Source organism: Colobus angolensis, unplaced genomic scaffold, assembly GCF_000951035.1.
Source record: "Colobus angolensis palliatus isolate OR3802 unplaced genomic scaffold, Cang.pa_1.0 Scaffold129, whole genome shotgun sequence".
NCBI lineage: Eukaryota > Metazoa > Chordata > Mammalia > Primates > Cercopithecidae > Colobus > Colobus angolensis.
The window spans coordinates 9378363-9393561 of NW_012114141.1; the positions used below are offsets into that span (position 1 = coordinate 9378363).

At 37.3% G+C, this 15199-nt stretch overlaps 1 protein-coding gene across 1 annotated transcript in view; it reads right to left on the reverse strand.

Moving 5' to 3' along the window:
- LOC105505814 overlaps positions 1-13464 on the reverse strand; it is a 496421-nt gene extending 482957 nt beyond the window's left edge. The window contains exons 1-2 of the mRNA XM_011933776.1: positions 13430-13464; positions 12781-13193 (exon numbers count right to left, since the gene is read on the reverse strand). Of these exons, the coding sequence (XP_011789166.1) occupies positions 12781-13193; positions 13430-13464 (448 nt within the window). The remainder of the gene's footprint in view (positions 1-12780; positions 13194-13429) is intronic.
- Positions 13465-15199: the final 1735 nt, after the last annotated feature.

Here is a 15199-nt window from a genome sequence, read left to right on the forward strand (position 1 = left end):
TAAAAAGTTTGCATTTTGTTCAAAAATGAAGCAAAGTCTTCCTCGAATATTTTCAGAGGCTCTGCTACCTTGGGCATATTGATAGAACTTAGGACTGGTTTCAGCAATGGCAATTTCCAGAAAAGAAATGTAACAATACTAATGACAGAACCCTTTTAGGTTCCCCATATTTGTTAATATATAATGATAACAGAGCAATCATTGTAACTCTTTGTGTGTCAAGATTGGTATCTACTATTTAAATGTACAGAAATAGTTAAACTCTGAGAAAACAGCCTTGGTATTGAGAGAGAGTCATGTCAAGAAGAAGTGGAGCTGAAAGGAAGGGTAAAATGATGAATTCAGTTTGAGAAGATAATGGGAATGCCAGTTAAAATGATAGGAAATAATGTCCTATGCAGATAGTAAATCTCTCATTGGTAAGGAGACTAGTTATGAAATATATGTAAACAAATGAATTTATAATATCATTTATATTGCTAGGCCATATGACTTTTTTAAACCTGAGTTATAAGAGAGAATTAGATGTACATGTTAAAGGCAACATAATGTTCAATAAAAGGCAATTTTAATGTATAATTGAGTTCTTACAGGTATGTACGGAGCCACTTTTTAAACATGAATGTGAGGCTAGAGCAAAGCTGCAAATAAGAAACAGCTTCAGCCGGGATTACCGTGATTATTAAAGCTGCAGGCACTTGACTAGCTTAAAAAATATCCTCTTCATTTACATCAGGTATAACTCCCAATGCCATCCCTCCCCCGATGTAAATGACGAGGTGATGGGTGCTGACGAGTTGTTGGGTGCAGCACACCAACATGGCACAAGTATACCTATGCAACAAGCCTGCATGTTGTGCACACGTACCCTAGAACTTAAAGTATAATAATAATAAAAAAAATCCTCTTTGGTAACGGTTCTGATGTTTTCTTGGAAAGTATTCACAGTTTAATTCTTACAACTTGTCTCATTTGCTGAAAAACTTCAGGAACTAAGAAGCCAAATGCTAAATAAACCACAGCTAGTAATGAAGAGCATTATTTCGTTCTTGAAAACATGTGCCTGGTACTTACATTCGTTTGGGCCAAACTCCTATAATTATTTTCCACGAAGGTATGCCAAGCCATCCTCAAACTAGCCTCTCAATGACTTCCAAACTATTTCGGTTTGTATACACACATTATACTCCCATCCACACACAGACGCACTCATGAAGTCAGTGCCACAGGTTTTGTTCCAAACACAATAAAGATAGCACAGTACTTGGCAGTATCTTAAAGGACATGCTCCACTGTGTTTTCTATATACTTGATGATAATCATCCAAATTTTAATAATACATTACTGTTATCATTTCTTAGACTCAATTTATTAAAATCTTAGTAAGAGCCAGCTTCCAAGATTCATGGCTGTTTATTTTAGTAATAAAGTAATGACATGAAGTCTTAAAAAACTCTTTCAAGTTGGAACAAACACCAATGCCCTCATATGCCCTATTCGCAGTAGGGAGCCCGAAGGGTGCTTTGTGTTGACATACATTGTCTCACTTCTCTGTTCATGCATTAACTGTTAGAAACAAAGAAACAACACTTCAACTTTAATGTTTAGACTCCCTTTTAGTGGGAATTTATGAAACAGAAATGAATAACTGTATTCCTATGAGATGCTATTAATCGAGGTGATCACTTGGTTGGCACATTTCTGTTTCCTTCAGGTTATAAAAATTGAGAACGTTCTAATATTATTTGATTATGTGACCCCTCTAGAGATCAATCACTATCATTACCCAAACCTTTTATTATTCTGAAACACAAGGTCGATTATTAAAATATCCCATTTCATTTATGAGGATAAAAAGTCGCAGCCTTTGCTGCTCAAAACAAAACTAGTTGATGTTGCATCACAAACACATCTGGGAAAGTAGTTAAGTTGCCAGGTTTTGAATTATCAAAGGGATGATGTGAAAACAAATTCATTGAATAACGCAGAATTTCCAAACTCAGCTAATGGACAAGATGATTCATTGTTCCGATGTGGCAAGACCAAATAGAAAGCCAACAACTGGGAAAGGACAAAAATGCAGAGACTGGAAACTTTCAAAGTTGGGCATGGAAAGCAAGCAACTTGCTGTAATCAGAATGTAATAAGTAGCATTAATTTATAGGAAGATGTCTTTTAGAGTACCAAATTAGCCTAATCAATTTAGAAACTTATTAATGGCCCTGACAATTTTCCTTAAGGACCACATCAAGGTACAAACTGTTAATGTCACTTCAGCATTCGCATAAAAGTAGGTTATCTTCACATCAAATCTGACTATGGTTATGAAGCCTATCTTGGAGTGCCTTTTGAAGCAGTTTTCAAATTAAAGTTTCATTAGTGCTCCCTTAATACTGTCATTTATTGATTGTTCTCATCTCCATTCCATTCATGTAATATCATTTTCCTCCAGTAAATCATTCCAATGTATGATGGACTTAGCAGAAGCTATTTCTCTGTGTATGTGGAAAGAGAAGGAAACTATTCAGGGAAGCAGAGAGAACACCAGGCTTTGAGTCAAAAATAGTTCACTATTTAACGTTGCCACCCACAAATTACTTGATCTTGGAAATCACTTGACCTTTCTTAGTTTTGCTTCCTTATCTAAAAAAAGAAAGTAGCCAATAGTGATGCCAACCCACCAAATTTGTGGGAAGAAACAATAATTCCAACAGTAACTTTTGTGTTCTGTGAAATACTATTTCAACATAAGTTTTTAGTATGTGAACTAGTAGGAAAAAATAAAAACATTTTGCTCTAAATAGACATAGAAATGTAAATCCCATCATTTCTAATGGCAGACTTTTTTATTATTAGTCATAATTATATTATTAATATATTAATATGGATGTATGCTATTTGTTTTTATCAAATCCTTTATGCCTGCTAAAAATTCTGAATTATGGAAACTTTTACTTTTGTTAAGGGCAACTTTTTAAGAAAGGAATTCTTTTTCCTGGCTTTTTTTGTAGTGGTTCTCCAATTCTTGAAAATTTAAATTAAAAACACATGTTCTAATTTATGATCTAAAATGAGAAAACTCTTTATTTTTAAGTATCATCTCTTTAGATTAACTTGTATTGATTTTTATTTATGAAGGATCAACGTGGAATATATTGGTTTAGACATAATTTCTGTATAATTAAAAATTATGCCACTAATTAATAAAAAATTGTTACAGATCCAACTGTTCACCAAATTCCATAGGAACTGAAAAACTGTATATTGATAGCAATTTTCTAAGGTCAAACTCTTCTTCATGAGGTCCTAAGATACTTTTTTAACTCAATCTACTAGAAGCTGTCAATTAACCAGTAATTGAGATGTGTCTACTTTATTTGGGAGAGAACAAATGGAAAGGCATAGCAAAATCACATCTTACAGAATATAGGCTTGAATACTTCTTTACTTATCTTTCCTACTCTTAAGGAAATTTCTCTTTATCATGAGCGTCTCAATGCTTAGCTTTTTAAACTTTTTAAAAGTGTAATTCAAATAGAGTACTGCATAGATCATATTTATACAACTCAATGAATTTTCATAAGGGAACACTCCTAGATGACAGAGTATTGCACTGCTTTTAAGGCAAATTGCAGAATATATTTAGACTGTGGATAGCTATTCAACTCAATTTTCTACAACCCCTATGTCCATCAGGCAGCTGAATTTAATTACTAGTTTCACAAATGTTTGGGGGCACCTACTTTGTTCAAGGCACTGACAGGCATCGCAAGAGGCAGAAAGAGTTATAATAAAACAAAATCTCTACTGTCACAGAACTCACTATCGAGATTACTAATATTCTATAAGATCAGCAAAGAACTGAATTATCAAGGGAAGTCCACCTTAGTTCACTGTATGCTACTTATTAATTCTTAATAAATTCCTCTTTGGAGAACCTGAGAAATTGATATTTTCCATGCAAGAGAGTATATCTCTGAGATGGCAGTAGAGGGCAAGGTCTACCACTGCCTGGACCATGACCACTGGATCTTGCCCACTACTGCCATCTTAGAGGTACTCTTTTTTTTCCCAGAAGGAATCAATTTTCTCAGATTCCCCAAAGAGTCAAGCAGACCCCAGCTTGTAAACCATCACAAAGTCTATGAGCACTCAGAATTTGTCAGAATACATGAGCTCAAGCTTACTGGCCTGCACCCACTGTCAAAAGCGTCATTAAAAGGTGCAAAACGGATAGGGCATTGTCTAAGAGGTATGTAGCCCCCTCATCATTCTAGAAATTAAAATGTCTGAAGTCAGACAAGGAGGCATCCGATAACTAAACTTCTTTATATTCTGTAAGTATGATTCCTGTTCAAATCTTTGCTACATTAACAAGGATATTGCTCACTGGACCATTCTATTCCTTCTTTATGAAGACTCAAGAGAAACTTTTTTTTTTTTTTCAGATTCAGTACCAAGAATGTTTTTTTTTTATCTGAAAAAAAAAATAGTCTTCTGATTATATCTGCTTCTTTGGGTCTAATGGTTATTTAAAAACTTATGATTAAATTGATGGGCCAAGCCTGGTGAGTATGTATTCTTACAGAACCCAGGTTTGAGTACTTCTTTACTTAACTTTTCTATTCTTAAGGAAATTTCTCTTTACCATGAGTGTCTCAATGCTTTGCTTTTTAAACTTTTTAAAAGTATAATTCAAATACAGAGTACTGCATAGATCATATTTATACAACTCAATGAAATTTTACAAGTGAACACTCCTAGGTAACCAACACCCCAAAGCAGGAAACAGAACATTTTGGCATCTTACCTTCTCCCTCAACATTAACCACAATGTGCTTATGAGTTAGCTTTGCTTAATATTGAACTGTACTTAAATGAATCACGCTTTATGGGGTTTCTACTTCTTGATGCTCAACATTGTTTGTGATAGTATTCATATTCTAGTCTGTAATTATAATTATTTCATAATCATTCTAGGCTATTTTTTTGGAATTTGATTTAGTGATCCTTTACATACTTTTTAAAGTCGTCTTAAATGCATTATTTTAAACAAAGGTTTAGAATAGGCAATGAGTTTGGGGATATGACATCAAAGGCACTGGCAACTATGACAAAAATAGACAAATAGGCCTTTATGAAAATTTAAAAATTTTGTGCAAAAAAAAGACATAGAAACAGAGTAAAAGATAACCACAGAGTTGGAGAAAATATTTACAAATCATTTATTAGATTAAGGATTAATATCTAGAATATACATGGAACTCCTAAAATTCAACCACAAACAGCCTGATTAAAAATGGGCAAAAGACTTAACTAAATATTGCTTTAAATGAGATATACAAATGGATAGCTAGCACATGAAAAGGGACTCAACATCCCTAATCTTTAGGAAAATATAAATCAAAACTACAATTAGATACCACTTCACCCCCATTAGGATAGCTACTATCAAAAAAATAGAAAATATGCATTGGGGAAGATGTGGAAAAATTAGAAAACTTGTAGGCTTTTGGTGGAAATATAAAATGTACAGTCACTGTGGAAACAGTATGGCAGTTCCTCAAAGTATTAGAAATATTATGTCATCTAGCAATTCCACTTCTGAGTATATTCCAAAAGCACTGAAAGTAGAGTCTTAAGGGATATCTATTCACTCATGTTCATAGCAACATTAAACCAAATCAGCTTTATACAACAGCTAAACCAAAGCCATCTATGGACAGTTGACAAGAAATGCAAAATGTCATATTTACACACAGTGGAATATGATTTAGCCTTAAGAAGGAAGGAAATTCTGACACATGTTACAACATGGATGAAATCAATTTATGTGAAATAAGCCAATTACAAAAAGACAAATACTGTATGATTCCACTTATATGAGGTACTTAAAGTAATTAAAATCAATCATAGAGACAGAAAATAGCATGGTGGTTGCCAGGGGCTGTGGGCAGGGAAGAATGGGGAACAACTCTTTAATGGATATAGTGTTTCAGTTTTGCAAGATGAAAAGAGTTCTAGAGATGGATGGTGGTGATGCTTGCACAACAATATGAATGTACACTGAGCTGTGCACTTAAAATGATTAAGATGATAAATTTCATATTATATATATTTTATGACAAAAATAAAAAAGATAAAGTATAAATAAGTAAACACTGTCTAGTTGCTGAGGGTGAAATATTAACTAATATCTAAGAAAAACTTTTGAAAAACAAAAAAGAATGCTAAAAAGTAGTTCTTACCTTTCTGGTTAAACCAAAGCCCAACTAACCAGAACATCTCATTAGTTGATATTTTTATGTAATTACATTATGTGGTCAGTCGATGAGATGCTTATCTTTCTAAAAAATTTTTTTATTTACTTTTTAAGCTTGTCCTTATTCTTTATCTTGTTTCAAGTCATATATGGTACAATCAATCAGAGGAAGCAGAGTTCAAACTTTGGCCCTTCCCGGCTGTGCATATATTCTTTGGCATAATTTCTTTTCTCTAAAGTCAGTTTAATAATACTTCCTTGCCCCTAAAATGCTGAGGTTAAACATAAAGAGCCAACTACACCCAATACAAGTACTCAATACTAATAAGGTAGTCATTGTCTAGAGTAATGCTATTATTTATACACCGGTCTTTACACACCATGAGGACAGGGTCTCACTTTTTCTGTCAACTTTGATATTCCCAGCATTAGCACTCTCCAAGTACACAGTAATCACTCATAAAATATTTATTGAGTGCATTACATTAGAGCAAAGAGAGCAGAAAATAATTGCCCGGTACATCTTTGATTCAAAATCTGATCAAAATTAAAACATATTAAAATAATGTACTTTAAAAATAAATTTCTGGTCCTTTCTGCATTTTTTACATTTTACTTATGTTGGGTCTGCTGTCTTTTCACACATCGAACATAGTATTTTTTAAAAGATGATTATGGTGGACAAAATAACGTACATCCTCTTCCCACTCCTGTACTCTTCAGTGCTTACTGAAAATACATTAGATCCTAACCCTTAGAACCTGTAGATGATAACCTTATTTGGAAAATGGGTTTTTCATATGTTATTAAATTAAGGACTTTTAAGTGGGGAGATTATCCTGGATTATAAGGGTATGCCCTAAATGCAAATATAACTGTCCTTATAAGAGAGAACAAAGGGAGATCAGATTCAGAGAAGAAGGCAGTGAAGACAAAGGCCAAGATTGTAGTGATGTGGCCACAAGTCAAGGAATGGTTAACAGAAGCTGGAAAAGGCCAGGAAAAGATTCTCCCCTAAAACCTTCTAAGAGACCAAATCTTTGCCGACATCTGGCTTTTGGCCAGTGATACTAATTTCAAGCATCTGGCCTCTAGAATTTTGAAAGAATACATTTCTGTTGTTTTAAGCTTCCAAGTTTACGGCAATCTTGGTGCAGTAGCCATAGAAAACTAATATATGATAACAAAAATGGCTAACATTTATGTCTTACTAGGTACTAGACACTATTCAAAACACTTTACATGTATCACCTTATTAAGTCTTCAATCAGTGCTCTGAGATTTATTTTCACTAGTTTATAGATGAGGACACTGAGGCAAAGAGAAGTGCAATAAATTGATTAAATTCTCACCACTTTTAAAGAAAATAAAACAAGGATTCAAACCCAGTCAGTCTAGTTCTCAAACTCATACTCTTAAAATGCTACACCATGCTAAATCACTATTTTTCTCTATGATTTAATGTCAAATTTTACTATGAATAGAATATGCTATGAAGTTACTGTGAATGTAGAATTTATAGCCACCTGAGAACTCGGTCCAGTACATAGAACCTTTGTTCTTTAAATTCCAGGTGATTTGGATGACGTTAGGAAACTGTGACTGCTAACTTCTGGAAGTTGTACGTAACTAAATACAATTTTAAAATCTAGATTTTTTTTTTCAGAATGCCTTCTGGAGTTTCCTGTGTTATTCTTTTGTTTAAGGAGCACCTGAAAGAAAAGATACATTTCATTCTTCTTTTCTCTCATTTCAGTTGAGGATAGTTGGGAGATTGTTAGAGAAGTAGAGAAGCAAAGGAAAAAGAAGTCTCTAATAATCTCTTCTATCATAAAAATTGCAGGGAATAACTCTTTAGTAATAAAATCAGAACACATAAGGTAACAAAAAAAGTTAACAGGGAATATCTGACCTCATGTTATGAGAGACTCTCAGGAAAATCCTCAAATGGAGCTTCCTAACACTGTGGCATAATAATGTATTTTATTCTCATGGGGACAAATATGTCTAATGACTAATCAAGGCACATCAGGATCAGTACTGTTTCCTGAAAGATGGGCTGCATGACTGCAAGGAAGGAAAATGAAGACTCTTACTGAAAACTTCTCACTAAAAATACCTGTTTTGAAATGCTACATGCCGGCTTGTTTTGGTAGATATAATTCCATAAATAAAGAGAACTCTCCCTTTGTTTGCAAATAAGGCAAAAAATTAAACATAAGGTAGGATGATATTATAGGTAAATAAATAAATTGAGCAATCTGAAGGTCTTTATCCTATTCTAAAACCATGTTCTAGTATACTCGACTGATTTATCAGGAGGTTAGGAATAAGATACTCTTTGAGAAATATCCCAATCTAGGCAAACTACTAGAAGTAGTACAGAATTATCTGAATATGATTAAAAGTACATTTATAATAGGATAAAGGCCTTGTAAAATAATTTGATTCATCTCTGCCCCTGGCTGTCCTTCAACTTCCTCTAATTGCAATTTTTTTATGTTAATCATGAGTTACTGCAAAATGGGGGGTGTCTTAATCAGTATGGGCTGCTACAACAAAATACTATGAACTAGGTGGCTAAACAACAAACATTTATTTCTCACAGTTCTGGAGGCTGTGAAGACCAGGATCTAGGTACCAGCAGATTCAGTGAATGGGGTGGGCCCTCTTCCTGGTCTGCAGATGGCTATCTTCTTGCTGCATCTTCACATAAGAGAGGGTCCTCATCTCTTCCTCATCTTATAAAAGCACTAATCCCATTATGAGGGCTCTACCCTTATAATCTCATCTAACCCAAATCACTTCTCAAAGGCATCACCTCAAATACTATCCCATTAAGGGTTAGGACTTCACAATATGAATTTGTGGGAGATACAAACATTCAATCCATAGCAAGAAGACATCACTAGTTTTATCAGGCTCTAAAAAAGTAGAAATAAATACATTTTTAATGTACTAGAATGTTTTAAATGATCTCCAGTGTGTCATCTACTTGTTCGAAACGTAAATTACACTGGCACTTTTTGGGTGTGTAATCTACAGAAGCTGATCTCAGCTTCCTAAGTGGCAATTTAAGCACTTGCTTGATTTTCAACTCACCGGCTTTATTTTATTCAATCTGTCACTTTAGAGTCCTTGTCAGAAAACTAAGAAGTACCATCTACCTTGAGTTCCAAGCTCTTGAAACATTCAAAATTACAGATCCTTTTCCAATATTAGTTTCTGCAATCTGGGATGTCAGTGTGACTCATGTTTATGGAGCTTAAATTACCTTTTCAGAGATCTGGTTGTTCAAATCGCCAAATAATATCAAATAAAATATTAGTCTTGTGTGACTATGAAACAAACATTTTTAAAACAGTAGAAAATACTTACGTGTGATTATAAAGCTAACCATTTACAAGACTCCCATTGTCGTAAAACATTTTGCAGTTTGACGATTCAAGTTCATAATTACTTTCATTACTTTAATACTGTTCTAAGGTTAAATATGTTAGCTACTATAAAAACCTCCTTACCTACTGCCAAAAAATTAAACAAATCTCTAGGCAAGTTATTATGAGACATGCAGATTTATTTGAAAACAGTAAGGTACCATGCAAATACAATGAAACATAGTAAGTTATCTTTAATTTCTCAAAGATTTTCTATTTTCCAAAGCTGTTCCCAAATTTGGAATATTAATAGCATTAGCATCCCAACAGGTTTATACAACTTTTATTTGATAATTCCATTCATGTATGAATAAGATCTGTGACTTAAAATATATCATCACTCTCAAAATAAAGTATATAGTGAAGAAACATGACAACATTATCCTATTTGTTCTTACTCCTACTTTTAAAACCTCAAAATCTTTATAGACAGGTACTAACATTATGTAGCCGAAGAACTCATAAGTAATGAGTTTATGAAGTTGGAGATTACAAGAAAATAATGGATGCTATATACTCAGCTACCTGCATACACTTGGCAATGAGAAATACAACATTTTAATTAAATTAAAAAAAAAAACCAAACCCTAAGTTAGATGTGACTCATCTAATCTTTGTTACTATAGATGAAACACTATGTTTTCTTGAATTGCAAACATTTTCATTATTGAACTTCCGATGCACCTGGTAAATAGTAAATCACAGCAGGGGGAGTAATTGTTTTGAAAATACTGTTGAAAATAAAAAGGAAATTTTAAAACAAGCTGCTTGTACCTTTTAATGGAAATTTAAAATCCTGTCAGGATCTGAGCTTTAATTATAAGCTGGCTGAAATATGAAAGTGTTCATGTAGACCTCAGGATAACTCTATAGCCATACAAATGCGATGTTAGCACCAGACGTGTTTGATGTTATAAATCACACATTGTTAAGACAAGGGCTATAATACAGCACTACTGATTTACAATAACAGGACTCAAAGAACGTCATTCAAGATGAACACTAAGATCTCAGTGTTCTGCCCTCTCTAGAGCTGGCAGGCTGAATTATATAAGTGCCACACAATTTTTATTTGATTTCATGTCTCAAATTCTGCATTCTGTTATACTAAATACCTGAAATGGTTGGGTATGAATCAATCTATGATATTACCATCACTGTATGAATTTTTCATGGAATTAAAACTTAGAGAGGTATATTACTCTCATTTTTCAAGTAGGGCTCAAAGAGGTTGTGTAGGGGTTAACAACTGACTTTGGAGTTCTGCAATCTTGGATTACAAAACACTAACTCTGGGACTTTTCCCAATTTAACATCTCTAAATCTCCTTTTCCTTGTCTACAGAATGGAAATGGTAACAACGCCACCTTCTTGGGATTGTTATGCATTTATTGTAGCTGCAGAGTTTGGTGCTCAGTGAATGGGAAACACATTTTAGGTATTATTAGTATTATTAAGTAACCCCAAAGATTCCTCAGTCACATTGTTGTAGAGCAAAAATAATTCGGAAAACCTGATTTTTGGCTCAGGTCTCTTTCTCCTAACACAACTTCCGGCACTTCATTTCCTTAAATCTGAGATAATACATTAACTCAAGATGTTTGCCCATTCCCCCAGTCTACATTTTAGCTCCATGAAGAGAGTGCTCAAGTTAATTTCCAAAAAACATCTGGAAAGAAATGTGAAGAAATTGCAGCAAACCCTGCACATGCTGTGTTGCATCAATCTACATAATTTGAAATGACCCATATTTGCCTTTCATGCTTAGAGACCAGAGTAGTGTGACTGAATTATCCAGCATAGGCCAACAAGTGGCATGACAACCCAGAAGGAGGGAGACCTTCCCAGTCGGTTTTAGAAAACATCATGAACCAGAATTCAGTGGTCACCTGAAAGGCACATTTAACAGACCAGCTAGCAAATAGACTCAGCAGAACGCAGATGATTTCCCCATCACATTCCGGGAACACCGCAGGATTAGCATAGAACAGCGCCAGCTCTAGAGTCCTTAGTTACACCTACAGAATGTCAGATGCTCTCCATCAGTTCAAGGTTCCAGAATTGAAGACACTCTAATGCCCAGGAACCACGCATCACTCCTTTGAAATCACAGACCACCTTGGGCTAAACCACCCATCAACACAATCTCCAGAAACACATGAGGTGGACAAGCCTGACTGTAAGGAGGACTGATCTGGAATTGGGCATTTCACATAGGGTGACACTATTTTGGAGGCTGCAGGTGTCCTGTGACCCAAATTCATACACACAATAAAACGTCTCCCAAGATGCAAGAGGTCAAAAGGTACACAACCCTGTGCTTTCTTCTAATTTGGTCCTCCAGGTACCCAATGGAAGCGTAAAAAGAGGCACTAGATGGCCAAGAAGACGATCAGATTCAGGAGCTCTGGCTTACACTCAGCCTCCCAACCCCACCCTAAATGTCAAAGTGATTTCCTTGGAGAGAGGCTTCATATAACTCAATAGCTTCTTATCCTGCCCTCAAAACGCGTGCATCTCTCTCTCTCTCTCTCTTTTTAAGTATTTATTTTAAAAAAAGAAAAAAGAAGAAGAAGAAAGGAAACGAAAAGGAAACAGGAAGCTGTCCCGCTGTGTTTCTTTATCCCAACAACTTCGCCAGGTTTCCCCCGAGGAGGGAGCACGCCTCGCATACACCCAATGGGAGACAGACAGCAGGACGTCCTTCCCGGGTGGCCCAGCCCTCGACTCTGGTCAGAACCAGGCTGACCTCGCCCCCCAGCCTCGGCCTCCCCTGCCCCTTGGTTCTCAGCAGTGAGCTGTGACCTGAGACCCTCAAGCTCCGCGCTCTTCACTCTGGCCCCGCAACCTCACATCTCTTCTCGGTGGCACCGAGAAGAGGCAGGGGGTGTGGACCGATGGTGCGGGATACCGGCGAGGTGGTCCAAGGTCTGGGCGGTGCGAATGTCCATTCCGTGCCCCCCATGTGAGCCCCAGCCCCTCGCGCCTGGTATCCCACAGGGGCGCAACCCCAGCTCCTTGCCCCTGCCCCAACCAACTCCGCCACCTGAACCGAGACACCTCTTTTTGCACTCAACTTACCGCGGCTGTGCTGAGCTTTCGGCGCCCCCAGGAGCTTTTCTCTCCTTCCTCCCACCGAGCTCTTCATTCTCCTGCTGGCGGCCGCCCGGCGCCCTGGCCCTGGCATCCGGGAGGAGCAGCCGCCGGGGCTGGCTGTCCCGGGAGACGCACGGCTGCCCTCCCGCAGCTTCAAAGGCGGTGGTCGCCGCGAGCCCTGAGCCGCGGCCAAGGAGAACGGTCCCCGTTGCGCAGCGCGTGCTGTCCCTCCCGCACGGGCTGGAGGTGGCAGCCAGCGCTCCTCTGCCTCCGCCGCGCTCGCGGCGCTCCGCACAAGTCCCGAGCCCGCGTCAGCCCAGGTGCACCAAGCTGGGGAGAGGTGCGAGCCCACGCGGAGGGAGGGGCCCGAGGCCTGAGGGTGCCGGGAGAGAGGGAGACTGATGACAAGGGAAAAAGAAACCTGGAGACTAGAGGCGAGGAACTAGCTTTAATGGAGTGATTGGGTCGTGGGTGTTAAGGGGAAACACCGGGAGGCGAAATGCATCTAGAAACTAGAGATACTGGAAATGAGCTTGAGTAAGCTGCTTTGAGTGAGCTGCTTTTTGAGTGAGGCTCGAAAAGGGGCTTTCCTTTTGTGCTTAGTTCCTTTATCCTCCCGGCTTGGGTGCAGTACCTGACAACAACTTCCCCCACACTCTCAACTCTCATATTTAACTATAAATAACGCTAACCTCAATAATCTTAGACAGCAGATGCAACGAAATCTGGTGAAGCTACTGCAAGTATACAGGGGAGTCCCACATCCACAAATCCCACATGCCAATCCCTCTGGAGGGACCCATATCCTGCTGAGATTTCTGTCCCCTTACCTGTTTGTCTCCTCTCTCTCTCACAAGCACACGCGCGCACACACTACAGTACCCTAGGGATGAAATACCTTTTGTTGCTCTACTCTGGGACCTAAAGTGGGTGTTTCTCAAACTTTACTTTGCACAGGAATAACCTTGGGATTTTATTACAGTTCTGATTGCGATCCAATAGGTCTGGAGTGGGGCCTGATATTCTGTATTTTTAATGGTGTGGCAGAGGCTGCTGATTCAAGAACCACATTTTGAGTTACAAAACACAAATGAACAAAATAAACCTGCTTTCTAACGTCAGCTGAGCCGTTATTTGTAAGATAATCTGAAATAACAAAACAAGCCCTGTTTTCATGGGGCTTCATGATGCTATGGAGGCCAAATAACGTATGAACACAGTGCCAAAGGATAAAATACCCTACAGGCAAGCTTCTCATCATTGTTATTAATAATTGCTCCTGATAAAATCATTATGAATACTAATGCTGATAACAGGGTAGAGAGATTTTGGTAATTCACCACTCTACATATTCTCAAGAGAAGCTCTGAAAAACAATCCACAGTGACCATGCCACAAACACACTCTTATTTAGAAAGAAAATGTAAGTAATATCCTCTAAGGGGCAGTCTGTTCCTCCCAGGAGGCCATCGTTGAATTTTCCAGACATGCAGCACTATTCAAGTGTGCTTTAACAAGTAGCCAAATCACTTATTAACCCACAGATAAACAAGAAGAGCAAATGCCAAGAACAAAAATGTAAAGACAGAAATATAGTCAATGCACCAAAAGATCTGTTGTGCTTTGAATTAGCATGACTGATAAGTTAGTTTGACCCTTTCTCTTTTTCCATGTGTTCATCTGGATGTAAACACCCATCCTTCTATTTCAATTTAGTAAGTACTTACTAAGCCTAATTTACTATGGTAAAGGCCTTTCCTGGGAGTGAAAAAAACTGGACCTGCTCCTGCTTTGAATGAGAAATTTGACAACATACCAATAAGTGCCATATTGGGCAGACTATGGTGCCGGAAGAGAACAACACCAAACACATTAGCAAAGTTCAAAAGGCAGTGAAGTCTGGAGATACTTCATTGAAGGGAAGTCATTTGACAGAGGACTTAAAATATGATATGATTTTGTCTGACAGAGATAAAAAGGAAGGGAGTAGTCTACCCTTCTACCCAGAGCATACAGTGCATGGAGGAAGGTAGAAGAAATGATTTGAAAGATGTTAAGTGGGGCTCTAATTGCTAGCCTGGGCAATTTGTACTTCACTCCAGAAATGCTGAGCAGGGGACCTCCATGACCAGGAATGTACCAAAAAGATTAATCTGATATAACAAGTTGATAAGATGATCTAGAACCAGAAAATAGCAGAGCTGTAGAAAGCATTTAGGAGGCCGTGGAAGCACTAGGTAAAAGATCATGAAGGCAAGAACAGTGATAGCAGCTGTGGAGAATGAAATACAAGGATGTTTAAAGAGAGACATTGCTGAGATGTAACTAACAACATGTAGCAATTATGTGAAGACACATTTATTAAAGATATCTCTAACTTTCTGTCCCTGGAGAACTAGAAAAA